General features: G+C 36.1%; 1 protein-coding gene across 2 annotated transcripts in view; it reads left to right on the top strand.

The window, feature by feature from the left end:
* The window catches only part of LMBRD1 (LMBR1 domain containing 1), a 151,252-nt gene that overhangs the window by 89,627 nt on the left and 33,886 nt on the right, over positions 1-27,739 (top strand). For both annotated transcript variants that reach the window (XM_050789717.1, XM_050789716.1), the window contains exons 8-9: positions 9,859-9,984; positions 15,642-15,794. In XM_050789717.1, coding sequence (XP_050645674.1) covers positions 9,859-9,984; positions 15,642-15,794 — 279 coding nt within the window. The remainder of the gene's footprint in view (positions 1-9,858; positions 9,985-15,641; positions 15,795-27,739) is intronic.

Below are 27,739 nucleotides of genomic sequence, written 5' to 3'. Positions count from 1 at the left end.
GCATTGAGGTCGAATAGGCCTAGACTGGAGATGGTTGAGAGGACAGGGAAACATACCTGCATATAAACTGGGTTTAGCAAAATATTGCCATGGCATTTTGTTGTAAAAAGCAACATTCTATTGGATTATTAAAATAATATGAATGATACGGTTTGACTGTCTGTCCCTACCCAAATTTCATGTTGAATTGTGATCCCAAGTGTTGGAGGTGTGGCCTGGTAGGAAGTGATTGGATCATGGGGATAGTGTCTAATGGCTCAGCACCATCCTCGTAGTACTGTCTCATGATAGAGTTCTCACCAGATCTGGGTGTTTAAAAATCTGTAGCACCTCCCACTTCACTCTGTTCTTCCTGCTCCAGCAACATATAACTTGCTGGCTTCCCCTTTGCCTTCTGCGATGATTGTAAGTTTCCTGAGGCTTCTCTAACCATGCTTCCTGTACAGTTGGTGGAATCGTGAGCCAATTAAACCTCTTTTCTTTGTAAATTATCCTGTCTCAGGTAGTTCTTTATAGCATTGTGAGAACGGACTAATACAATAAGTAATGAGAATTGATAAATAATCATATAATGCTATATATTAATCAGAGTCTTAAATTATTCTTACTTTTTATCAATAATGTTTAAAGAATATGGAAGTACTAGAATAACCAAATCAAATAGGTTAAAATAATAATAAGGACAGGAAAATCCTATAAGGAAATGCTAAAGGAACTGTCAGGTACTTTGGTTCCCATAGGCTTTATTCTTCATATTTTTCAATGTTTTGAGGATGTATAATTTAATATAAAAAATATAAATGAGATTCTTTTAATTTTTAAAAATATATTTAGAGGGTACAAGTGCAGATTTCTGACATGCATATATTGCATTGTGGTGAAGTCTAGGCTTTTAGTGTGGCCATCACCTAAATTGTGAATGTTGTACCCAGTAGGTCAGTAGGTAACTTTTCAACCTTACTATATACATTTTAAACCCAATTATATATTTTTCCTTTTATATTTTACCAAAATATATATTTTGGAAGTGTACATTTGATAAGAATTGAGGTAATTAGAGGAAATTACTCTACCCTAATCTGAAAATCCAAAATCTGAAAGCTTTCAAAATTTGAAACTTTGAACTCCAAAGAAATGTTCCTTGGAACTGTTTTTAAAATTATTTTTAATTTTCCTGGGTACGTAGTAGGTGTATCAATGGAGTACATATTTTGATGTAGGCATGCAATGCATAATAATCACATCATGGCAAATTCGGTATCTATTCCCTCAAGCATTTATACTTTGTGTTACAAACAGTCCAATTATATTCTTTTAGTTATTTAATTTAATCATTTAATTTTGAGACAGAGTCTCACTCTGTTACCAGGCTGGGGTGCAGTGGTGTGATATCAACTCACTGCAGCCTCCACTACCTGGGTTCAAGCAATTCCCTCTCCTGCCTTAGCCTCCTGAGTAGCCGGGACAACAAGTGCCCACCCCCACGCCCAGCTAATTTTTTGCATTTTTTATTAGAGATGGGATTTTACCATGTTGACCAGGCTGTTCTCAAACTCCTAACCTCAAGTGATCCACCCGCCTCGGCCTCCCAAAGTGTTGGGATTACAGGTGTGAGCCACCGTGCCCTGCCAGTTATTTAAAAATGTACAGTGAAATTATTGACTATAGTTCCTCTGTTGTGCTTTCAAATACTAAGTCTTACTCATTCTTTTTTTCTTTTTTTTTGGTACCTAGTAACCATCCTTACCTGCCTGCCACTGCCCCACTACCCTTCCCAGTCTCTGGTAACCATCCTTCAATTCTCTGTGTCCACGAGTTTAATTGTTGATTTTTAGATCCTAGAAATAAGTCAGAACGTATGATGTTTGTCTTTCTGTGCCTAGGTTATTTCACTTAGCATAATGACCTCCAGCTCTATCCATGTTGTTGCAAATGACAGAATCTTACTCTTTTTTATGGCTGAATAGTACTCCATTGTATATATGTACCACATTTTCTTTATCCATTCATCTGTTGATGGACACTTAGGTTGTTTCCAAATCTTGGCTGTTGTGAACACTGCTGCAACAAACGTGGGAGTGCAGATATCTCTTTGATATATAGATCTCCTTTCTTTTGAGTATGTGCCAAATAGTGGGATTGCTAGATCATATAGTAGCTCTATTTTTAGTTTTTTGAGGAACCTCCAAACAATTCTCCATAGTGGTTGTGTTAATTTACACTCCCACCAACAGTGTACAAGGGTTCCCTTTTCTGCACATCCTCACCAGCATTTGTTGTTGTCTGACTTTTAGATAAAAGCTCTTTTAACCAGGGTGAGATGATAATCTCAGTTTTGATTTGCATTTCTCTGATGGTCAGTGATGTTGAGCACCTTTTCATATGTCTGTTTGCCATTTGTATGTCTATTTTAAGACATGTTTATACAAATCTTTTGCCCACTTTTTAATAGGATTATTAGGCTTTTTTTCTATAGAGTTGTTTGAGTTCCTTATATATTTTGGTTATTAATCACTTGTCATTTGGTAGTTTGCAAATATTTTCTCCCATTCTATACCATGTCTCCTAATTGTGTTGATTGTTCCCTTTACTGTGCAGAAGCTTTTTCGCTTGATGTAATCCCATTTGTCATTTTCTGCTTGGTTGCCTGTGCTTCTAGGGTATACTCAAGAAGCTTTGTCCAGACCAGTGTCCTGGAGAGTTTCTCCAATGTTTTCTTGAAGTTGTTTCATAGTATGAGGTCTTTGATCTTAGGTCTTTAATTCATTTTGATTTGATTTTTGTATGTGGCAAGAGATAGGGGTCTAGATTCATTCTTTTACATATGGATATCCAGTTTCCCTGGCACTGTTGACTGAAGAAACGGTCTTTTCCTCAATGCATGTTTTTGGCACCTTTGTCAAGAATGAGTTTACCATAGGTGTGTAAATTGATTTCTGGGTTCTCTATTCTGTTCCATTGGTCTGTGTGTCTGTTTTTATGCCAGTACCATGCTGTTTTAGTTACTATAGCTCTGTAATAGAATTTAAAGTCAGGTAATACGATTCCTCCAGTTTTGTTCTTTTTGCTCAGGATAGCTTTGGTATTCTGGGTCTTTGGGATTCCATATACACTTTAGGTGTTTTGTTTTGTTTTGTTTTTTGGTGTGTGTGAAGATTGTCATTGCCATTTCGATAGGGATTGCATTGAATCTGTAGATTGCTTTAAGTAGTATGGACATTTTAACAATATTGATTCTTCCAATCCATGAACATGGAATATTTTTTCATTTTTTGATGTCTTCTTCACTCATCAGTATTTTATAGTTTTCATTGCAGTGATCTTTCACTTTTTTGGTTAAGTTAATTCCAGTTATTTAATTTTATTTGGGGTTATTGTAAATGGGGCTTACTTTTTTAAATTTATTTTTCAGATTGTTCACTATTGGCATAAGAAATGCTACTGATTTTTGTATGTTGATTTTCGTATCCTGCAGCTTTACTGAATTTGCTTGTCAGTTATAATAATTTTTTGGTGGAGTCTTTAAGTTTTTCCAAATATAAAATTATATCATTACAAACAAAGATAGTTTGACTTTTTCCTTTCCAGTTTATATTGCCCTTTTTTTCTTTGTCATGTCTGATTGCTCCAGCGAGGACTTTCATGTTGAATAACAGTGTTGAAAGTGAGCATCCTTGTCTTGCTCCAGAACTAAGAAGAAAGGCTTTCAGTTTTTCACCATTCAGTATGATACTATCTGTGGGCCTGACATATATACTCAGTTTTTTGAGGGTTTTTATCATGAAAGGATGTTGAACATTATCAAATGCTTTTTCAGCATCCGTTGAAATGATCATGTGGTTTTCATCCTTCATTCTGTTGATATGATGTATTACAATGATTGATTTGTATTTGTTGAACCATCCCTTCCATCCCATGGATAAATCCCACTTGGTCATAACGAATGATCTTTCTAATGTTGAATTTGGTTTGCTGATATATGATAAGGGTTTTTGTATGAATATTCATGAGAGAGATTTGCCTGTAGATTTTTTTTTGTTTTTTTTCCCCCAGGTGTCTTTGGTTTTGGTATCAGAGTCTTGTAGAATGAAACTAGAACTATTCCCTCCTCCTTCATATTTTGGGGCTGTTTGAGTAGGACTGGTATTAGTTCTTCATTAAATGTTTGATAGAATTCGGCTGTGGATCAGCAGTAGGTCCTGGTCTTTCCTTTACTGGGAGGCTTTTTATTACAACTTTGATCTTGTTACTCGTTACTTATTACTGGTGTGTTCAGGATTTGGATTTCTTCGTGGTTCAAGTTTGGTAGGTTGTATGTCTCTAGGAATTTATCCATTTCTTTCATATTTTCCAATTTATTGGCATGTAAGTAGTTGTTCATAGTAGCCACTAATGATCCTTTGAATTTCTGTGGTATCGGTTACAATGTTTCCATTTTCATCTTTTATTTTATTTATTTGGGTCTCCTTTCTCTTTTTTTCTTAATCTGGCTAAAGATTTGTCAATTTTTTCTTTTTGAAAAACCAACTTTTTGTTTAATCTATCTTTTTTTTTTTTTTTTTTTTGAGACGGAGTCTCGCTCTGTCACTCAGGCTGGAGTGCAGTGGCGTGGTCTCGGCTCACTGCAACCTCTGCCTCCCGGGTTCACGCCATTCTCCTGCCTCAGCCTTCCAAGTAGGTGGGACTACAGGCGCCCACCACCATGCCCGGCTAATTTTTTGTATTTTTAGTAGAGATAGGGTTTCACCATGTTAGCCAGGATGGTCTCGATCTCCTGACCTCATGATCCACCCGCCTTGGCCTCCCAAAGTGCTGGGATTACAGGTGTGAGCTACCGTGCCCAGCCTCATCTATCTTTTTTATTGTTTTATTCAAAATTCATTTATTTCTGCTCTGATCCTATTTCTTTCCTTCTCCTAATTTTGGATGTGGTTTTTTTCTTTATTTTTCATTTCTTTAAAATGCATCATTACAGTATTTGTTTGAAGTTTTTCTTCTTTTTTGATTTAGGCTTTTAGAGCTGTAATTTTCCCTCTTATTGCTACTTTTGCTATATCCTGTAGGTTTTTGGTATGTTGTGTTTCTGTTATCATTTGTGTCAAGAACTCTTTCAATTTCTTTTTTAATTTCTTCATCAACCCACTGGTCATTTAGGAGCATATTGTTTAATTTCCATGTGTTTGTATAGTTTTGTAAATTCCTTTTGTTACTGGTTTGTAGCTTTGTTCTGTTGTGGTCAGAGAAGATGCTTGATATTATTTCAATTTTTGTGAATATGTTAAGACTTGTTTTATAACCTAACATATGGTTTATCCTTGAGAATGATCCATGTGCTGAGGAAAAGAATATGTGTTCCACAGACACTGGATGAAATGTTCTTTAAATATCTATTAGGTCTATTTGTTTTGTAGTGCAGGTTAAGTCTGATGTTTCTTTGCTGATTTTCTGTCTGAGAGAACTGTCCAGTACTGAAATTGGGGTGTTGAAGTCTCCATTGTTAATGTATTGGGGTCTCTCTCTCTAACTCTAATAATATTTGCTTTATATATCTGGGTGCTCCAGTGTTGGGTGCATTTATAATTGTTATATTCTCTTGTTGAATTGACCCCCTTATCACTATATAATGACCTTCTTTGTCTTTTCATACAGTTTTTGTCTGGAAATCTGTTTTCCCCAATATAAACATAGTTACTTTTGTTCTTTTTTTGTTTCCATTGGCATGGAATATCTTTTTCCATTCTGGTCTGTGTGTGTCTTTATAGGTGAAATGTATTTCTTGTAGGCAACAGATCAATGGGTCTTGGATTTCTTATCCATTCAATCAGTCTGTGTCTTTTGATTGGAGAGTTTAGTCCATTTACATTCAGTGTTGTTACTGATAAGTAAGGACTTCTGCCATTTTGTTATTTATATTCTGGTTATTTTACAATCCTGTCTTCTTTCTTTCTTTCTTATCTTCCTTTTAGTGAAGGTGGTTTTGTCTGATGGTATGCTTTAATGTCTTGCCTTTATGTTTTTAAGTATTCGTTGTATGTTTTTTAATTTGAGGTTACCACAAGGCTTGCATATGCTATTTTATAACCCATTATTTTAAACTGATGACAACTTATCACTGAGTACATATACAAACAAACATACAAAAGAAAACGAATAGAAGCGCTACACTTTAACTTTATCCTCCTGCTTTTAAACTTTTTGTTGTTTCTCTTTATGTCTCATTGTACTGCCTGTGTCTTGAAAAGGTTGTTTTTTTTTTTTTTTTTGATTGGTTCGTCATTTAGTTTTCTACTTAAGACAAGACTGGTTTACACACCACCATTGTAGTGTTATACTATTCTTTGTTTTTCTGTGTGCTTACTATTCCAGTGAATTTTGTACCTTCACATGATTTCTTTTTTTTTTTTGAGACGGAGTCTCACGCTGTTGCCCAGGCTGGAGTGCAGTGGTGCGATCTCGGCTCACTGCAAGCTCCGCCTCCTGGGTTCACGCCATTCTCCTGCCTCAGCCTCCTGAGTAGCTAGGACTACAGGCGCCCGCCACCGCGCCCGGCTAATTTTTTGTATTTTTAGTAGAGACGGGGTTTCACTGTGGTCTCGATCTCCTGACCTTGTGATCCGCCCGTCTCGGCCTCCCAAAGTGCTGGGATTACAGGCTTGAGCCACCGCGCCCGGCCTCCACATGATTTCTTCTTGCTCTTAACATCCTTTTGTTTCAGATTGAAGAACTCCCTTTAGCCATTTCTTGTAGGGCAGGTCTGGTGTTAATGAAGTCTCTTAGCTTTTGTGTCTCTGGGAAGATCTTTATCCTTCATACTTGAAGGATATTTTCACTGGATATACTATTTTAGGGTAAAATTTTTCTATCTTCAGCACTTTAAATATGTTATGCTGTTCTCTCCTGACCTGTAAGGTTTCTACTGAGATGCTGTCTGGGAGCCAGGAATTGGAGTAAAAACCTTAGCAGTTTACCTGCTAATCTATGGCTAAGCTGACACACACACCACCACAATACAAAGTCCTACTTGCTCTTCCCTCCCCTTTCCACAGGCAGAGGAGTCTCTGTGGAGACTCTGTTCCATGGGGGTCCACCAGGCCACCGCCAATGTTCACTTAAAGCCCCAGGGCTCTTCTGACAGCTTGTGGTGAATGCTGCCAGGCCTGAGACTCAGCCTGCAGGCAGTGGGCTCCCTTCTGGACAGGGCATGTACAAAAGTGCTGTCCTCTAAGAACCTAGATCTTGACTTGGGGACCCCAAGAGTCTGCTTGTTGCTCTACCTTACTGTGGCTGAGGTGCAAGACAAAGTCCCCCTTACTTTTCTCAGACAGAAGGAGTCTTTTACCATAGCCACCATAGCTGGGAATGTACTGGGTCACCCCTGAATCCAGCATGTCCCAGAGCCCAAGGCCCACAGTGTACTTGGTAGATAACATTCCTGGTTATTCAGGGACCATGGGCTCTTTAGTCAGCAGGTAATCAATCCTGCCTGCCCTTTAAGGCAGCAGATTCCCTTTTGGCCCAAGGTGTGTCTAGAAATGTCATCTGTGAGCTAGGCCCTGGAATGGGGGCCTGATGACTCTGGCACAGTATCCTGCTGTGGCCATGCTGGTATCCAGGATGCAAAACAAAGTTCTCTTTACTGTTCCCTCTCCTTTCCTTAGGCCAAAGGAAAGAGTCACTTTTGTTGAGGTGAGCTACACCACATGGGGTTGGGAGAGGGATGGTGCAAGCACTCCCTTAGCTGGTGTCTTCCTGGGTCACATGCCACCCTAGTCCACTCTAAGCCCAGCCTAGCACTAGGAGTTGCCTAGGAATTGTAGTCTTTGTTTCCTAGACTGTCTTTTGAGTTTACCTAGGACGACAGAGCATTTTGCCCACAGTGGCAAGGTTTGCTGAGAAACTCCAGTTCCAACCACTGGGGTGAGTGATTCCCCTCTAGCTAGGGTTGGTGCAAATGTTCCTTCTATGCATGGGCAGTAGCTGAGCCCAGCACGGCTGTATTGTCAACGGTGACAGGGCAGCACTGCGTTCAATGTAGAGTCCCCCCAGTCACTGTGCTGTCTCTCCCGAAAGTGAAAAGATTGTCTTTCCATGGTGCCTCATGGCTGCTGCTGGGGGATGGCAGAGGGGTGGCACTGATGATTCAAGACTGTCTCTCCTGACTTCCTCAATGCCTCTTTTAGTGATATGAAGTTAAAACCAGGTACTGTGATTGCTGACCGGATTTTTGCTTCTTGTGACAGTACTTTTCTGTGTATAGATATTAAAATGTGGTTTTCCAGTGAGGATGATGAATGGTGTAGGCTTCTATTCCACCATCTTGTTTCCTCTCTCCTTGGAGCATTTCAGATTTTGGATTTTCAGATTACGGATGCTCAATAATGCAAATATACTAAAAGTCAAAAAAATTCTAAAATCCAAAACACTTCTAGTCCCAGCCATTTAAGATAAGGAATACTTAAAGTGTGCTCTATCCAAATTGCATTTTCATTTAATAGTAACAGAATCTTCTTCCACTCCTTCCTATTTTAGGATTAAAGGGAAATAATGAGAATACTCACTTATGTTTTAATAATATTTAAAGTGCAAGGTTTTTTAAGTGTTGGAAATACAAAGATTTGTATATTGGGTAATAATTTCAGCTAGATAAGTATCTAAATACAACGTACTCTAGAGTTGATATTATATGATAGAACTAGTTGATTTTGGGATATTTTTTATTCATGTTTTTTGTTCTCCCTTAATTTTAAAAAAAAGCTGATTTGTTAGAATTTATGCTTTGCTATTTGAACTGTGGTTTAAGCAATGTTTAATCATTGCATAAAGGAGACTCAGTGAAGAATGTTAGAATATTAAACTAATTAAAATTAACATTGAAGGTATCTTAAGTCATTCTTGGAGTTGACAGCTAGGTAGCAGAGAGCATGAGTAAAAGCATTCAGGATCACCCAGGATATTTTGATGTTTGGGGTCATGCTTAAAAAGTGGCATTTATCACTTCTGCCCGTATTCATTGTCCTGAACTCAATGTCATAGCCCACCTAACTACAGGGGACACTGGGTAAAGTGTGCCAGAAGGGAAATGAAAAACATTTAAGTACCTAATGTAGTATCCATTTCAGAGTTTGTTGCTACAACCAGGAGGTTATAGTTGTTAGTGTTTCTGCTAAGAAAGTACGGTCAGTAATGATTCTGAATAATGGTTACATAGCAGATGCCATTAAGTATTATTAATGGCTATATTAAAAAGCTGTCATTTGGTACTGGAATATGGAATTGGTTAGTACATACAATAACATGTTTATTCTTAACACTGATTAATAAGTTAAAATTACTTGGAAAATATTTAAAATACTTAGCAAAAAGATTGGTTATAAATATTTAGAACTTTCAAATAAACTTTATAATGTAAATAATTGGTATGCTAATCAAATGACATGTATATATTAAAATACTTACTTTACCAAAGTTTTACTATATATACTTGGAGAAAATTGTTCTTTTTTATAGAAAATCATTTTTTTAAATTTTTTTACTAATTTATACTATTTTAACCTTCGATTAGTCTGAAGTTGTAATTATTACTTTGATATAAAGAATTGTACAGTAAATTTACAGTAAATTTGCAACTTAACCTTTGAGGAATTGTATTATAAATTTGACTCTGTTTAAATGTAATGTGAAATAAATGGGAGAATTGTGAGACAATATAGTGTTCACTCTCGTATACCACGTTTTTCAGTGACTGTACTCTTTCACAACTGCTGACTTTTATGACTTTAAAAGACATTTTTAACCTAAAATTGTGTATAATATGTTTGAAACATTATTTCTAAAACATTTCAATTTTTTTTCTTTTAGGCCTATGGCATGTCTGCGTTACCTTTAAATCTGATAAAAGGCACTAGAAGCGCTGCTTATGAACGTTTAGAAAACACTGAAGACATTGAAGAAGTAGAACAACACATTCAAACGATTAAATCAAAAGTGAGTTGGTATTTTGGTGTAATTGGGAAGCATAAAACTACTTTGTCTTAGAGCTACTCTGATATGACTTAGACATTGTCAACCCCATAACTTTTTACATTGTTTGAATTTTTTGCAGCATAGCTGCAATGGTTTGGCTGTGTCCCCACTTAAATCTTATCTTGAATTGTAGTTCCCATAATCCCCTGTGTTGTGGGAGGGACCCGGTGGAGGTAATTTAGTCATGGGGGCGGTTACCCTCATGCGGTTCTCATGATAGTGAGTTCTCACAAGATCTGATGACCTTATAAGGAGCCTTTCCCCCTTTGGCACTTCTCCTTCCTGCTGCCATGTGAAGAAGGAAATGTTTGCTTCCCCTTCTGCCATGATTGTAAGTTTCCTGAGGCCTCCCAGCCCTGCGGAACTGTGAGTCAGTCAAACCTCTTTCCTTTATAAAGTACCCAGTCTTGAGTAGTTCTTTATAGCAGCATGAGAATGGACTAATACAGTATCCTTACAGAACCATGTCTATATTTCTAAAAACTGGTCTTATGTGTAATCTAGGACACTAGCAATTTGAGAATTTCTGTCATTGTTCTAACACTTAAAAAACAAAAGTTTTTCTTATGTATGATCAAGATCTTACTAGTTCTCAGGTATCATCATTTAATATATAATATATTTTACTATAATATTTATGTTGAAGTTTTATTTATTAGTTGAATAAGCTAAAGGTTACATGTAACCCCTTGCCAATTAAATGTGCTTTTAAAAATACAGTAAAAAGTTTTTCTTCCTCTGTCGTCTTCAAGTAACAGATAAATCTTTTTTTTTTTTTTTTTTTTTTTTTTTTTTTTTTTGAGACGGAGTCTCGCTCTGTCGCCCGGGCTGGAGTGCAGTGGCCCGATCTCAGCTCACTACAAGCTCCGCCTCCCGGGTTCACGCCATTCTCCTGCCTCAGCCTCCCGAGTAGCTGGGACTACAGGTGCCCGCCACCTCGCCTGGCTAGTTTTTTGTATTTTTTAGTAGAGATGGGGTTTCACCATGTTAGCCAGGATGGTCTCGATCTCCTGACCTTGTGATCCACCCGTCTCGGCCTCCCAAAGCGCTGGGATTACAGGCTTGAGCCACCGCGCCCGGCCGAGTAACAGATAAATCTTATTCAAAGATCATGGGAGAAAAATGGCAGGTCCTCTAAATTATTCTCCTAAGCTAGTATGATTCTGATAAATAAACCAGACAATGACAGCACACGAAAAAAGAACCATATACTGGCTTTCTTATGAAAGTAGAAGCAAATATTTTAATATAAATAAAATGTAAGTGGTCAGGTATGTACTGTTGGCTGACACCTTTAGTACCAGATTGCTTGAGCTTAGGATTTTGGTACCAGCCTGGGCAAAACCCCATCTCTACAAAAAAATACAAAAACTTAACTAGGTGTCGTGGCATGCCTATAGTCCCAACTACTTGGGAGACTGAGTTGGGACGATCACTTGAGTCCAGGAAGTTGCGGCTGCAGTGATTCATGATCGTGCCACTGCACTTCAGCCTGGATGATGGAGCAAGACCCTTTAAAAAAAAATAGCAATTCAAAACCTGTGCTATAGTAAGAGAATATTTCATAATCATCAGATTAGGCTTATCTCAGAAATGCAAGCATGATACATCAGAAAATACATTAAAGTAGTTTAACATATTGAGATTAAATGTGAAATATAAACATCTTAGTAGATGTTAGAGTATTTTCTAAAAGTTAATTTGTAGTTACAAATTTTAATAAAGTCTTTTCAAAATAAAGATAAGAAAATATGGAAAGGAAGCCTCTAATGAGCACAATACTTAATAGTGAAAGAATAGAAACATTCCCATTAACATCAAATATAGGAGTAATGTTAGTATCCTTGTTACTTTTAGCATATTTCTAGCAATCTGAGTCAAATAAGAAATAATTTAGAATTTACATGTAAGCATGGAGAGGAGAGGGGGAAAAGGAAAATAACTTTTTTTGTTGGCAAATATCATCTACCATGATAATCTAAAATAACTGACAAACTAATAGAACTAATAAGAGTTTATCATGGTGCCTAGATGTAAACATAATAAGCATTAATTAGTTGGAAGATGTAATAGAAAATAATCCCATTCACAATAGCCACAAACTGTAAAATAATAAATGTCAAGAACAACTCAATATATTTTTTTAAAATTCTTTGGACCTCTTTTAAATTTTTATCTGTGTCAAATTTTTATCAGAATTTGGGGATTAGACTGTTTGTGAGTATATAAAATATACAACTTTCTAAAGAATATTGAATGTCATGACATGTGCCTGTACATACACATACACACCTTTTAATAATTAAAGTTTAACAGTTTACCTCTAGGAAATTATCCTACTGAATTGTTTGTACCTAAGTATATAAGGATGTTTATGGCACATTGTTAATGACCCTCAACAAAAATTTAAAAAGGAAATAATCTACATGTTCAAAAGAAGTTATTTGTTAAATCTAGATACCATCTTGTAATGGTGCAGTAGTGAAAAGGAATGAGATATATTTATAAATCTGTATATAGCTTGAAGAATATGTCATGTAAAATCTGACTATCTCAGTTCAAAATCTAGCTCTACTGATTGTGCACATAACATCTGTAGGCCTTTTTTGCTCATTTAATAAATGAATGTAATACTATTATCTGCCTCAAAGAGTTATTCAGAAGATGTACAAAAAATAAATACAAAAAGAGAAGACCAGTTTTATGCACAAGAAAGGTGCTCAAGACACTTCTCAAAAGAAGACATACATGTGGCCAAATAATCATACGAAAAAAGCTCAACATCATTGATCACTAGAGAAATGCAAATAAAAACCACAGTGAGATACAATCTCACACCAGTCAGAATGGCTGTTATTAAAAAGTCAAAAAATAACAGATGCCAGTAAGATTGCTGAGAAAAGAGAACCCTTATACACTGTTAGTAGAAGTGCAGATTAGTTCAACCATTGTGGAAAGTAGTATGGCGATTCCTCAAAGAACTAAAAGTAGGACTACCATCCAACCCCAGCAATCCCATTAGTGGGTATATACCCAGAGGAATATAAAGCATTCTGCGATAAAGACGCATGCACGCAAATGTTCATTGCAGCACTGTTCACAGTAGCAAAGACATGGAATCAACCTAAATGCCCGTCAATGGTAGACTGCATAAAGAAAATGTGGTACATATACACCATGGAATAGTATGCAGCCATAAAAAAAAATGAGATCATGTCCCCTGCAGGGACATGGAGAGAGCTGGAGGCCATTATCCTTAGCAAACTAACACATGAACAGAAAATCTAGTACTACATGTCCTCACAAGTGGAAGCTAAATGTCGAGAACACATGGACACAAAGAGGGGAACAGTGCACACTAGGGCCTACTGGAGGGCAGAGGGTGGAAGGAGGGAGAAGATCAGAAAAAATAACTAATGGCTACTAGACTTAATACCTGGGAGATGAAATAATCTGTACAACAAATCCCCATGACACACATTTACCTGTGTAACAAACCTGCACATCCTGCACATGTACCTCTGAACTTAAAAGTTAAAAAAAGGTTTTCAAGAAATGTTAGCTATTATGTATAACAAGAAATCATAAATACTTTTGTATATGTGTACTTTCTGTGTGTGTGTGTGTGCGCGTGTGTGTCTAAACAGAAAATTTGCTGAAGGATATTTAGCAGCTTAACAGTAAAAAACGTAGGAAAGGGGAATGGTAATATGGTAATTGTAGACAGTGAGACAGTGTGAAGGGAAGCTTTCGTGTTTTACTTTTTTTTCTTAACCAGGGGTTTGTTATACCCTTTAACTACATTTTAACCTGTATAACTACATTTTTTCTTTCAAATGAGATAGATGTTCACTGCTGAGTTTACATCTTAGTATTTGTTTCTCTGATCAAAATTATTCTTATAAGATCCGGCCACTGTACTCCAGCCTGGGTGACAGAGCGAGACTCCGTCTCAAAAAAAAAAAAAAAAAAAAAAAAAAAAATTATTCTTATATTCGTTTAGTCAATTGGCAATGCAGAATGGAAATTCATCCCTCATTCCACTGAAGCATTCACCAAGTAGGCAGATAACTTGGGTTTGTTTCAAGTGGATCCTTAAATCAGTATACTAATTTTTTTTTCTTTTTTCTAAAATAGTGAACACCAGCATTGAGACAAAATTACTTCATTTTTAGTATCCTTTTGATACGGTAATGGGAATTTTGGGGAAAATTGTTATGGTTAAGATAGAAAGTGCAAAATCCTTCTCATACACACTTGAAGTATTATTACCTGGATTTATCCTCCAGAAGGGAGTGTTCATTTTATTCCTCTGATCTCAGAAAATCCCTCTTAGTTTTCATTGTCTGGGATCCAGTGATAATACCCAATGTACTTAGAGGAATGAAATATAGTCTGTAGTATGTAATGTGTGGTCTCTGGACTAGTAGCATCTGTATCTCCTGGAAATTTGGTAGAAATTCAAATTCTAGGCCCCACCCAAGACCTACCAAATCATATCCTTTGGGGATAGGGCCTAGAAATCTGTATTTAACAAACTTTCCAAGTGATTCTTATGCATAAAGTTTGACAAGCAATAAGATAAGGCGTGGAAGAGGATGATTGGTTCCAGAAGGTCATAGTGATGCCGATGTATAAAGAGATTGTTGTAACTGTGTAGATCTCTTTATTAAATGTTACCTAGGTATTCTCTGCATTATATTTATGATTTCAAATTGAGGCTGCACTAGGATATATGGGAGAGCAATATGTTGTGTATCTGCTAGGAACCTATTTAAACCTTAATAGGAATATTAAAGACATTCTAATACTTAATGTATCTGCATTTTAAAAATATAATCCTATACAAATATTTTTATTGTTCCTGCTGATAAAAACAATTTTATATTTTACCTTTTCTGTATTTAATAGCTGTTTTATTTTTTGTACCCAATTAAAGACAGGAGCAGGAGAGTTCAGTGGGAAAGTGTATCTATGAGATATGATGAGAAAGGTACTGCTCATGGTTACAGAAAGTATCATGTAAAAATAGATGGAAATTATCTGTCAGATAGGTTGGCCAAAGAAAGTTTGACTCATTTGCCAGAGTACTTGGAAAACAAGGAAGTATCAATTGTTAGCAATTGTTACAAAAACCTCTCCATGCCATCTGTACTTGTGTTGCTTCATTCTGCTAGCATTTGAATTGGGCTGAGAGGCATCAGTTCAGGTAACATAACCACTTGACTAAAGAGAGGGAAGGGGCAGAGCCAAATCTATTAAAGTAAGTGATACAGTGAGTTTGGAGAGGAGGGAGAATCATTTAGCAAAGTACATAGTAGTTAACACTTCTTATCAAATACACTTTTTGTGGAATGTTTTTACAAATGGTTATCTCTCTCCACATAACTACCGTGTATTGGGATCAAGAGGAAGGTAGGCATAAATGTACACACATCCACATTTTTATGCTGACCTTGGTTATCTTATGTTTATTGCAGTTATACGATTTTTTAGTTTGTAAATTTGCCTAAACAGTGTCCATCCTGAAAAAGTTTTGTCACCTGATCTGCTAAATCTTCTGGGTACTTTATTAAGATGTTAATGGTAAAACTTTTGTTTTGTTCCGTCATTTGCAGAGCAAAGATGGTCGACCTTTGCCAGCAAGGGATAAACGCGCCTTAAAACAGTTTGAAGAAAGGTTACGAACACTTAAGAAGAGAGAGAGGCATTTAGAATTCATTGAAAACAGCTGGTGGACAAAATTTTGTGGCGCTCTGCGTCCCCTGAAGGTAAATTAAATTTTCAAAAATTATACTGTCACTCTTCTCCCAAGTTTATGTAGTATCTCTTGGAGAGATTGAGCTCTCCTTTTGAAGCATTACAGCGTGGTACTTAAAATGGATTTGGGAGTTTAATCTGGTTTTAAATCACAGCTCTCTTTGGTAGTTTGGGCAAGGTGCATAACCTTTCTGAGCAATGTATTACAACAATTGTTGAGAAATAAAAATAAAAATATAGGTAAGTATTGCAATATGCTGCTAGCATATTCTTCAAGTTTATACTTTCCTATAAGTAGATCTGTGACTCATGTTAGAGCTTAGAAGCCTATGCTTTCTCCTGGTAGATTTACAGTTTCAGGTCTTATGTTTAAGTGTTTAGTCTATTTTGATTTGGTTTTTGTGTATGATTTAAAATGAGGGCCCAGTTTCATTCTGTTGGCATGGAGTTCATTTTTTCCAGCACTATGTTGGATTGACTATCCTTTCCTTAGTATGTATTCATGGTACCTTTGTCAAAAATAAATTGACTAAGTTTGTAGATTTATTTCTAGGCGCTCTATTCTTTTCTACTGGTGTACATTTTTGTTTTCATGCCTTACCTTACTGGTGTTTCCTCCCACTTTTATGGAGATCCAATTGTTTCTTTTTTTTTTTTTTTTTTTTTTTAAGAGACGGAGTCTCGCTCTGTCGCCCAGGCTGGAGTGCAGTGGCCTGATCTCAGCTCACTGCAAGCTCCGCCTCCCGGGTTCACGCCATTCTCCTGCCTCAGCCTCCCGAGTAGCTGGGACTACAGGCGCCCGCCACCTCGCCCGGCTAGTTTTTTGTAGTTTTAGTAGAGACGGGGTTTCACTGTGTTCACCAGGATGGTCTCGATCTCCTGACCTCGTGATCCACCCGTCTCGGCCTCCCAAAGTGCTGGGATTACAGGCTTGAGCCACCGCGCCCGGCCCCAATTGTTTCTTTTAACACTGCACATAATTAATGAATGCAGTTTGGTGAGTTTAGACATACATATTCATTTATGTTGCTATCACCACATTCTGGGTAATGGGCATATACATCACCTCCAAAACTTTCTATATTTTCCTTTGTTGCTGTTGTTGATTTAACATTTAAAGTGAGATCCATTCTTTCTAAAATTTTCATATGTACTACATACTATTGTTGACTATAGGCCCTGTCTTTCGTGGCAGACTTGTTCATCTTGTGTAACTGCATCTTTATATCCCTTAGATGACAACTTTTCTTATCTTTTTCTGCATTCCCTGGTAGCTACTATTCTAATTTCTGTATCTATACTTTTTCCTATTTTAGGTGTCTCATATAAGAATTGTGCAGTGTCTTTCTATGTCTGACTTATTTCATTTAGCATAGTGTCTTTCAGGCTCATCCATGTTGTCACAAATGAGAGGATTCCCTTATTTTTTACAAGACTGAATAATATTCCAATTTTGTATGTGTGACATTTTCTTTATGAATTTATCCATTTGTATGGGTTGTGAAAACTGTGAGAAACAAAATGACTTTCTTTAATCTAAAAAAAAGAACACAGGAACTCTGACTTACAGTAATAGAATTTTTCTCATTGTTAGATTATGTTTCTGAAAGTATGTAAAAAGACATTATTTGGGCTGAGCGCGGTGGCTCAAGCCTGTAATCCCAGCACTTTGGGCGGCCGAGAAGGGTGGATCACGAGGTCAGGAGATCGAGACCATCCTGGCTAACACGCTGAAACCCCGTCTCTACTAAAAAAAAAATACAAAAAACTAGCTGGGCGAGGTGGCGGGCGCCTGTAGTCCCAGCTACTCGGGAGGCTGAGGCAGGAGAATGGCGTAAACCTGGGAGGCGGAGCTTGCAGTGAGCTGAGATCGGGCCACTGCACTCCAGCCTGGGCGACAGAGTGAGACTCCGTCACACACACACAAAAAAGACATTATTTGACATGGAAAATTATTATTTTCTGTTTTTGGAAACCATTGTTTGCCAGCCTTGGATTCTTGGGACTGTGGTACTTAACCTAACTACATAGAATGAATTAAGAGCATTTTAATATGGCTCAGACTAAAAAGTAACAAAAACTGCTGGCCACAGACTTCTAAATATGCTCATTCTATATCTGGAAGCATTTCAAACACCAGACCTTTGTATACAGTAGCATACAAGTTGTAATTCAGAAAATTCAGTGAGTGCACTAACTTGGAGTTAGGCAAAATGAAGCTAGAAAGTGGGTTTGGGCTAAATTTTAAAAGAAGTGATTCAACATGGACAGATAGAGGGGAACAACACACACTGGGGCCTTTCAGAGGGTGGAGGGTGGGAGGAAGGAGAGGATCAGGAAAAATAACTAATGGGTTCCTTGCTTAGTACCTGGGTGATGAAATAATCTGTACAACAACCCCCATGACACAAGTTTACCTATATAACAAACCTGCGCTTGTACCTGTGAACTTAAATGTTAAAAAAAGAAAAAGAAATGGTTCAAAGAACCATTCAAAGATGAGTCAGTCAGGTTCAATTCGGATGCTGCTTTCTCCACCTTTTATAATTAGAAAGAAATGCACTAACTGCTCACCCTAAAAAGACCCTGGTTTGAAAGAGATTTTTAAAAATAGACCATAATCAGTTAGTTTTTCTATATAATCATTTTTTAAATCTTCTGTTAGAATAAATTTTTAAAACTTTACCCCAGTTTTTTTTTCCCCAAGGTGATTTGTCTTCATAGCCCTGCAAGTATGATAAAACCCTCTCCAGCTTTATTTTAATCCTAAATTGTTTTTTAGGTTTTTATAAATATTTATAATCTGGTCTCTAACATCAGCTGCCTTCTTTTAAATGTGCTGTGTTCCATTTCACCAAACATGTTTAGAAGGATTTTCAAATCAACTTTACTAAGTATACAGATTTTTACAGTGTAAGGTTTTACAGTGTAAGATTTACAGATTTTCAGTGTAAGGTTTTGTCGAATATAGATAGATAGGACATCCACATCACCTGGAAAATCTACCTCATGCCCTGTCTTGCTCCCCTGAGCTCAGACTTTAGGTAACTGTTGATGTCCCTTCTATCGTTAGAGGTCAGTTTTATGTGTTCTGGAATTTTAAATAAGTGGAATAATAGACTGTACAATCTTTTGTCTGGTGGCTTCTTTGGCATGGCACAGTTTTTGAGATTTGCTCATGTTATTATTTAATACTTTTTTTTGCCCAGTGGTTTATTCAGTTTTATTGTTCAACAGTATTACAGTGTGTGTCTGTATCACAGTTTGTTTATTCACTCACCCCTGTTGGTGGAAATTTGGGTTGTTTCTGGTTTGAGACTATAATGAATAATACTAATATGAATATTTTTGTATAAACCTTTGTGTAGATGTGCTTTCATTCATTTCTTTTGGATAAATACTTGAGTAGAATTTCTGGATCTAATGTTTAATATGTTTAACTTTATAAGAAACTGCTGAAGTGTTTTCCAAAAGGGTTACAACCATTTTGCATTCCCATAGCAGTAAGAGATTGGCCATTGTTTCACATTCTTTTCAACTCTTACGTAGTGTCTGTAAGACTTATTCTTATGAATGTGCAGTAGCATCTTACATTTTTGCTTTGCATTTAATTAGTGATTAAATGATATTTAGCATCTTTCTGTATGCTTATTGGCTATTTTCTATAAAATGTGTGTTTCAATCTTTTGGCCATTTTCTAAATTAGGTTTTTCTGTTATGAGTGAGATACAAACATTCGTTGTATAGTCTGGATCTAGCACTTTGTCAAATTGATGTCTTGTATCGTCTCCTAGTTCATGGCAAGTTTTCTTTACGTTTTTGGTTTCTTAACACTGTAATTCAGGTGTTTCTTAAATTTTGATGAATTCCAATTTATATGCCTATTTTTGGTTCATATTTTTATGTCCTCAGAAATGTTTGTCTATCCTAAGGTAACAAACATTTTCTTCTAGAAATTTTGTAGGTTTACATCTTATGCTTGGGATCATGGCCCCTTTTAAGTTACTTTTGTGCTATGGTATGACTTAAGAGTTAAGGTTCATTTTGTTTTCTATGTGGATATCCAATTGTTCCAGAATAATTTTTTGTCAAGACTATCCTTTGCTCATTGACTTTCCTTGGAAGTTTTGTCAAATAAATTGATTGTAGTATAAGTGTGGGTCTGTTTCTGGAATCGCTACTCTACTCCATTGATCTATATGTCTTTATGCTAATACTTGATTACTAGAGCTTTATAATCTGCCATAAAGTTAGGTAGTATAAATTCTTCAGTTTTATTTCCCTTTTTAAAAATTGTTTTGGCTTTACCAAATCCTTTGCATTTTCATATCAATTTAAGAATCAATTTATAATTCCACAAAACATCCACTAGGCCATCTGTTGGGATTACTTTCACTCTTATAGGTAAATTTGGGGGAGAACTGATATATTCTATCCATGAACATGGTATCTATTTATTTACATCTTAAATTTCTCTCAGGAATGTTTTGTAGTGTTCAATGTAGAGGTCTTACAAATATCTTGATAAATTTACCTCCAAGTATTTTTTATACTCTTGTAAATTATGTTGTTTAAGTTTTTAATATTTGTTGTTAGTATATAGAAATTTGTCTTTGTATCTTACCCTTATATCCTGCAACCTGATTAAATTATTAGTTCTAGTACCTTCATTGTAGATTCCTTAGGAGGGTTTCTTTTGTACATGATCATATCAGCTGCTAAAAGACAGTTTTACTTCTTCCTTATAAGATTTGTAATTGCTTTTATTTCTTACTTTCCTAATTTCATTGGCAGAAACCTCCAGTACAGTTCTTCTTTATGTTAGTAAGTGTGTCATTTCTGAATATTGATCTGAATTTTTACCCGTCTTTCCGTGTCTGGTCCTAAGTTAGGAATAGGGTAATAGGCATGCCTGAAGGAATCTCTAGGGGTACAAACTAGTCATTATGTAATTGAGGGTTTAACTTGTATTATGATGAGATAAACACTGCTTTTTTCCTTAAATGAGATATGAAAGTTGTTATTTATTACCTCAGGTGTTTGTGTACAATTGGTGTAATAATTCAGAAATAGAAAGCCAAATTTTCATTTAGTGTTTCTTTTCTTTTTTTGAGATGGAATTTAACTCTTGTTGCCCAGGCTGGAGTCCAATGGCGCAGTCTCTGCTCACCACAAGCTTCACCTCCCAGGTTCAAGCGATTCTCCTGCCTCAGCCTCCCAAGTAGCTGGGATTACAGACATGCGCCACCACACCTGGCTAATTTTGTATTTTTAGTAGAGACGGGATTTCTCCATGTTGGTTGGGCTGGTCTCGAACTCCCAACCTCAGGTGATCCTCCCGCCTCAGCCTCCCAAAGTGCTGGGTTTGCAGGCGTGAGCCACCACGCCCAGCTCATTTAGTGTTTCTTAAGCATTAACATTCAAGTCAAACTAGAGGAAGAAAGTAGATCTAGGTGCACTTGCCCTTCTATACAGCTGTCTCTGTATATGCTGAAGGTAATTTAAGATCTTTGGGAAGTTCTTGACATTAAATTTCTTAGAACTTATGTTCTATCTCAAAATTTTGTGCCAGTGTTACCTTTTATTCTCTACCATAATTCATGTTTGTCTTTTTATGAAATGAATTAAATTAAAATTTTTGCAAATGTAAAAAATTTACAATTTTTAAAATTAGTGGAGGATTTTTTTTTTCATTCCCATGAAGATGCCTGTTGATCTTGTGATTACCATGCATTTCCCTAGCATATACGTAACTTATTTCAGAAGCATAGGCTTTATGGTCACCTAATCCTGGGTTTGAGTCCTTGCTCTACTCCTCACCAACTATGTAACTTCTTCTTACTTAAGCTTTTTGAACCTTACTTTTCTCATTCTTAAAATGGAATTATATACCTGCCTTATTTTGTTGTGGGAATTAAATGAAATAATGTATGCAGTGCAGTTCCTTTTGACGTAAACAGCTCAGAAAATTGCAGCTGCTGCTGTTATAGTTCTATATGTAGGATTTTTCAAATTCTTAAATTCTACCATGAAAATGAAGGGAGATAAGTTTTATGCTGAAGACAATTATAAAAATAAGCACCTAATTAGAATAAGTTAATAGCTCTTTAAAACAGCATTTATATATAATATTGAACACATTTCTAAGCATACAGTCTGATGTTCATTAAATACTTAAATAAACTCTTCCCTGACAGAAGAGTATACTTTGAGCTTATACAGCTAATTGGCCTGGGTAACTTATAGATCATTAGGTTTTAAATGTAACTTGAGATTTTACCATATATACTTCTTAGGCTTATACAGAAAATTATAAATTCATGTTTGTAATTACATTGCATATATTTTTTAGATTTTTTATTGTGGTAAAATATATATGTCTCAATCTATGATTTGGAATATTTTTAGGTGTATATTCAATAGCTGTAAGTACATTCACAATGTTGTGCAACCATCATCACTATTCATTTTCTGATCTTTTTCAAATAGAAACAATACATTTGTTAAACGGTAATTCTCCATTCCCTAGTGATTTCTCTTCTCTCCATGTTTGCCTATTCTTGGTACCTAAAGAATACAGGAAATATAACATACACAAAATTATCTAACAGTAAGATATTATTGAGACTAAATATGTTCATAATATCAACAGATGTGAATAGACCTAACTCACCATTAGAAGAAAAATTTTAATTTTCTTCACAAAGAAGATAGATCCAATGTATGCTATTTAAAAGAGACATACCTAAAACAGTAGTTCAAAAAGACTAAAAATAAACGGGTGTTCAAAGACTTACTAGACAAATGGAAACAGTAAGGAAACAGTGATCCTATTAGACAAAATGGAATTCAAGCCAAAATACACCAATTGTAACAAAGAAGGACACATTTTGTGGTAGGTCCAGTGCTTTCTTCTTCACCTAATGATGGCCTCATCCAGGAAACCTGTGACGTTAAGTGGCAAAGGAATCTTACAAATGTAATTAAGGTTATAAATCTTAAAATACAAAGATTATCCTGGATTATTCAGGTGGGCTCAGTCTAATAACATGAACCCTTCAAAGCAGAGAACTTTCTGGACTAGAGTCAGAGAGAAGTGATAAAGGGTACATCAAAGATATTCAAAGTGTGAGAATGACTTGACTTGCCGTGACTGATTTTAAGATGGAGGGGGAAATGTGACGAGGAATGCAAGCAGCCTTAAGAAACGGAGAGATGTTCCCAAATGATAGCCAACAAAGAAATGAAAACTCCAACTCTACAACCTTAAGGAACTGAATGTCAGCCAACAATCTGAATGAGCATGAAAGTATTTCTTTCCCAGAGTCTCCAGAAGGGAACATAGCCCTACCGACACCTTGGTTTTGGGCCTGTGAGACCTCAAGCAGAGACTCCATTGGGCTGCACTGTGCACAGATAGCTGACCCACAGAAACTGAGATAATAAGTGGATGCTGTTTCAGGCCACTACATTTGTGGTGGTGTGTCATTGGCAGCAGTAGAAAACTCACACACTTTTTAATATGAAAAGCCACAATTTAGAATGAAGGTGTAATAACTGTGGATATCTGTGTACCAATTAACACAGCAGCCACCTTGAAAGCAAAAACTCTGGGAGATTTCAGAAGATAAAGATTGAAATATAGTAGTAATAGGAGATTAACAACATACTCAGGGTAAGACATTTCAAGTGGATGAAATAGAGTAAAAATATAGAAGACCTAATAATCAGTAAGGTACAACTTACAACTTTCAAACTTTACATCTAGATAATAGAAAATAACCTTTTCTCCAAATGCACAGGGAACACAAAAGTTGATCATATATTAATTAGATCTTGAAGAAAGTATCAGGAAGTTTCAGAGAACAGATATATTGCAAACAACTTTTCTCTGATTGCAGTGCATTAAAACTAGAAATTGTAACAAAATCAATAAACTAACATACTTTTCACTTGAAAATTAACCTTATATTCAGCAACTTTTGATCAAAAAGCAAGGAGAAATGTAGAATTTCTAAAAGTTAATGATAATTGAAACATATTAGAATCTGTGTGATACCTTTAAAACAGAGATCAGTCCTGGTGTGATTCCGTCCTCTGCGACTGTTCTCTTGAGCAGTGGTTGTTTATCTCCGTCTGCCTTCTCTCCCACCTAAGTGCATGCAGCCACCTGATGGAAGATTTGATGGACATGGACATGAGCCCCCTGAGGCCCCAGAGCTATCTTTTCAGTTGTGAACTAAAGGCTGACAAAGATTATCACTTTAAAGTGGATAATGATGAAAATGAGCCTAGTTATCTTTAAGAACGGTCAGTTTAGGAGCTGATGCAAAGGATGAATTGCACAACAACAAAGAAATTCATAGCCTGAAACACACTTACCAGTAAAAGTGGGAAAAAAAACCCCCAAATGTCCAAGCAAGAAATTCCAATCCCAAAAAAGCTATCAGAAGAACAAAAGGAATTACAAAGAAGAAAATAAAGATAAAGGTAGAAAGCAGTGAGGTAGGGAGAAGAAAAACAGATGAATTACAACAGTCCTCTGTATCTGCAGATTCTGCATTTGCAGATTCAACCAACCATGGATTGAAAATAGAGTCTTAATTTAGTATTAATAAAGTAATGATTTCTGCATATGCATATGTTTTTATTAATAGATAGACCACTACCTAACTTCGTTAAAAGGAACTAGTGCTGCTTGGAGAAATGTCTGATTTTAGGACTGTTGCTGAGAAAGCACCTAATAAGCTTGGAGCATCTGATGCCACAACGTAAGAAGTGTTTAGAGAATAGTGGGGGGATAATAAAAGGAACCAGTTTGTAGGGGCTCCTATTGCCTAAATCTGGGACCATTTAGGTATCAGTGATAATAACAGATGATAACTAATTGAATAAAATAAGAATTTATGAGTCTATATTGACATAAATAAAGTAAATACATTAGTAAATGATGGGGAAGGGAAAGCTCTTCCCTACAGTAGAATTTCCAACAAATAAATATAGAAACAATTAGAAAATCAGCATTTGACAAATACCACAGAAAAAAACATATTGTTCCTGGGAAGAGGCATCAGTGGATACTCAACTTGAAGTTAAATGTTTGGTGACAACAAGATTTTGCATATTCTCAAAGTGTCTCACCACAAAACGTTAATTACAGAGGGGGAAATATTAATTGTACAACGGAGAAACCTGACTGAAACCACCTTACTACATGATTTAAGTTAAGCTCATCAGTAATGGGGCAAATAGACATGACTGTGCCACTTGATATGATGTATTGAGAAGGACTCAACACTTCTCTGTCATTTCTGCCAAAAAAGCATAATCTAAATATAATCATGAGAAAATAGACAATCCAAATTGAGAGACATTCTGCAAATTAACTTCCCTGGACTCTACAAAATATCAAGGTTGTGAAATACCTTGTTCAAGAGAAATTGATATTATATAGTAATTAAGACTTGTTAAAAAGAGAATGATTAAGGGTAACATGTTAAAATTTGGAGAATATGAGCGAAGGGTATAGTGGAATTCTTTGTATTGTTTTTGCATATGTCTGAAATTATATTAAAATAAAGTGTTTAAACTCTTAAGTTTCACTGGATCCCCTCTCTCCTCCTCTAAAAAAATTGGCTATATCCTTACCCATCTCCTTTCTTCATTGTCAAATTTTACAAACATCTGTCTCCCCGTGATGTACTTACTTCACATTGCATACCTGTATCAAAACAATTCATGTACCCCATAAATATATACACCTATGTACCCACAAAAATTTTAAGAATAAAATAATGAAAAAACCTTTCATCAGAGAAATATTGAACTAAAGAAATTGCTCCTAATAGACAATAGGGAAAATTATAATCAAGAGCTGAGTGATACTGCATTGACAAATCATCATGAGAATCTTTGCAACTTGGAAAATAATATTTTATAGCAAGGCTGAATAACATTGATCTTCTAACTTTTTTTAACTTTATGAACTAGGGCACTTATAACATAAAAAATAGAATTCTATTTACATAATTATTATAACTCGTTACAATGTCTTATCAAAATTTGATAATGAAAACCATGTGTCTTTACCCTTTTACCTATGAGGAAAGTCTTGAAGACTAGTCAGTTTGCTACTTAATTTGAGTTAGGGGCCTGAGATGCGCTGCTTCTCAACCATTGGAGAACTAGACGTAAAAAAGTCATATGGACTGGAGAGGAGAAAATTTAGTTTGGTTAAAACTTAAATCCAATTATCCTTTCCTAAATTCTCTTTTCAAACTCTTAACATGAGTTTGAGGCATCTTTTCATAAGAGTCATCTAATATTCTAGATGACTTTTCTAAGGCAGGGTTTCTCAAACTTTAGCGTTTGTAAAAAATTACCTGGGAATCTTGTTAAAATACAGATTATGTTTAGTTAGCACGAGATAGATCCCAAAATTCTGTATTTCTAGCAAGGTCCCAAGTGATACTGAAGGTCCATGACTACACCTTGAGTTACGAGATTCTAAGCAGCTTTACAGCAGCCACATACTTATGCTTCCTGTCCTCATTACTAGTAAAGATAAAGAAAATTAAAAGGTTTTCTTTCCTCAGGCCCTTCAATCTATCTGAAAAAAACATTATTTTTTTCTTTAAACATTCTTCACATCAGCCATTGCTCTCAGCAACAAAAGAAAGCAATACACGTATTTCATAAATTTAAGGCAACATTAATAATAAAATGTGATAGTAGTCACTGTTTATTTTACATTTGTAACTTTGATTTACTCTCTACTCTTTTATTACATTTCTAGAAGTACAAATATTATTTTATGGATATAGGCAATTCACCTGTGAAACCTGATAAGAGGTGTGGCTTTCAAAAATTGACCCTATATTATTTCCTTACACACTGCCTTGAATTTTTGTTTCATTTTTGTCATGCAGCATTGAATTTTAGGATTGTCATGCAGCATTGAATTTTAGGATTGAATTGGGTTAATAAGCATCTGAAAACACAACTGATTTTGAGAAAATGACTAAAAGTGTATATTTGGGGACGGGCGCGGTGGCTCAAGCCTGTAATCCCAGCACTTTGGGAGGCCGAGACGGGTGGATCACGAGGTCAGGAGATCGAGACCATCCTGGCTAACATGGTGAAACCCCATCTCTACTAAAAAATACAAAAAACTAGCCGGGCGAGGTGATGGGCGCCTGTAGTCCCAGCTACTCGGGAGGCTGAGGCAGGAGAATGGCGTGAACCCGGTAGGCGGAGCTTGCAGTGAGCTGAGATCCGGCCACTGCACTCCAGCCTGGGCGACAGAGCAAGACTCCATCTCAAAAAGAAAAAAAAAAAAAGTGTATATTTGGTATAATTAATTATATTAGTAGTTGATGCTGCTTTCTAACACTAAGCAGAGTTTAACACTATGCAGAGTCTCTCAGTCTCAAGTCTTGGCACAATTAATGTTGGGGGCCCAATAATTTGTTGGGTGGGGACATAGAGGGAAGGCTCTCCTGTGCATTATAGGATGTTTAGCATATCATCTGTTGCCTCTGCCCACTTAATGCCAGTAGCAACACCCTCCTCCCCCAATATCATGATAAAATGTCTTCAGGCATTACTAAATTTCCTTTGGGAAGTAAAACAGGCCCAGTTGAGAAACACTGATTTAAATGAAAAGAATACAAGGTTTTAAATTTATGTAAAAGGGATAGTGAATAAATTTTGAGGAATAGTATGCCATTAGATAGGGACACTTTAGTCTTCTTTTTAAGTAATACAGAAATAATTTTCTGGAGAGTTGATTCATCATTGGTTTAGATAACATCATGTGTAAAGTAACACTGACAATATTTTTACTCTGACCAGAGCAATGTCTTGATATTCTTCATAGAGTACCACATATCACCTTTTATTATATTTTTTAAAAATTGCATTATTTATATCTGTTTAATACCTAGGAAAAAATTTG

This window comes from Macaca thibetana, chromosome 4 (assembly GCF_024542745.1).
Source record: "Macaca thibetana thibetana isolate TM-01 chromosome 4, ASM2454274v1, whole genome shotgun sequence".
Taxonomy (NCBI): domain Eukaryota; kingdom Metazoa; phylum Chordata; class Mammalia; order Primates; family Cercopithecidae; genus Macaca; species Macaca thibetana.
The sequence above is the reverse complement of the archived record's forward strand: the minus strand, read 5'-3'. Positions and strand labels throughout refer to the sequence as shown.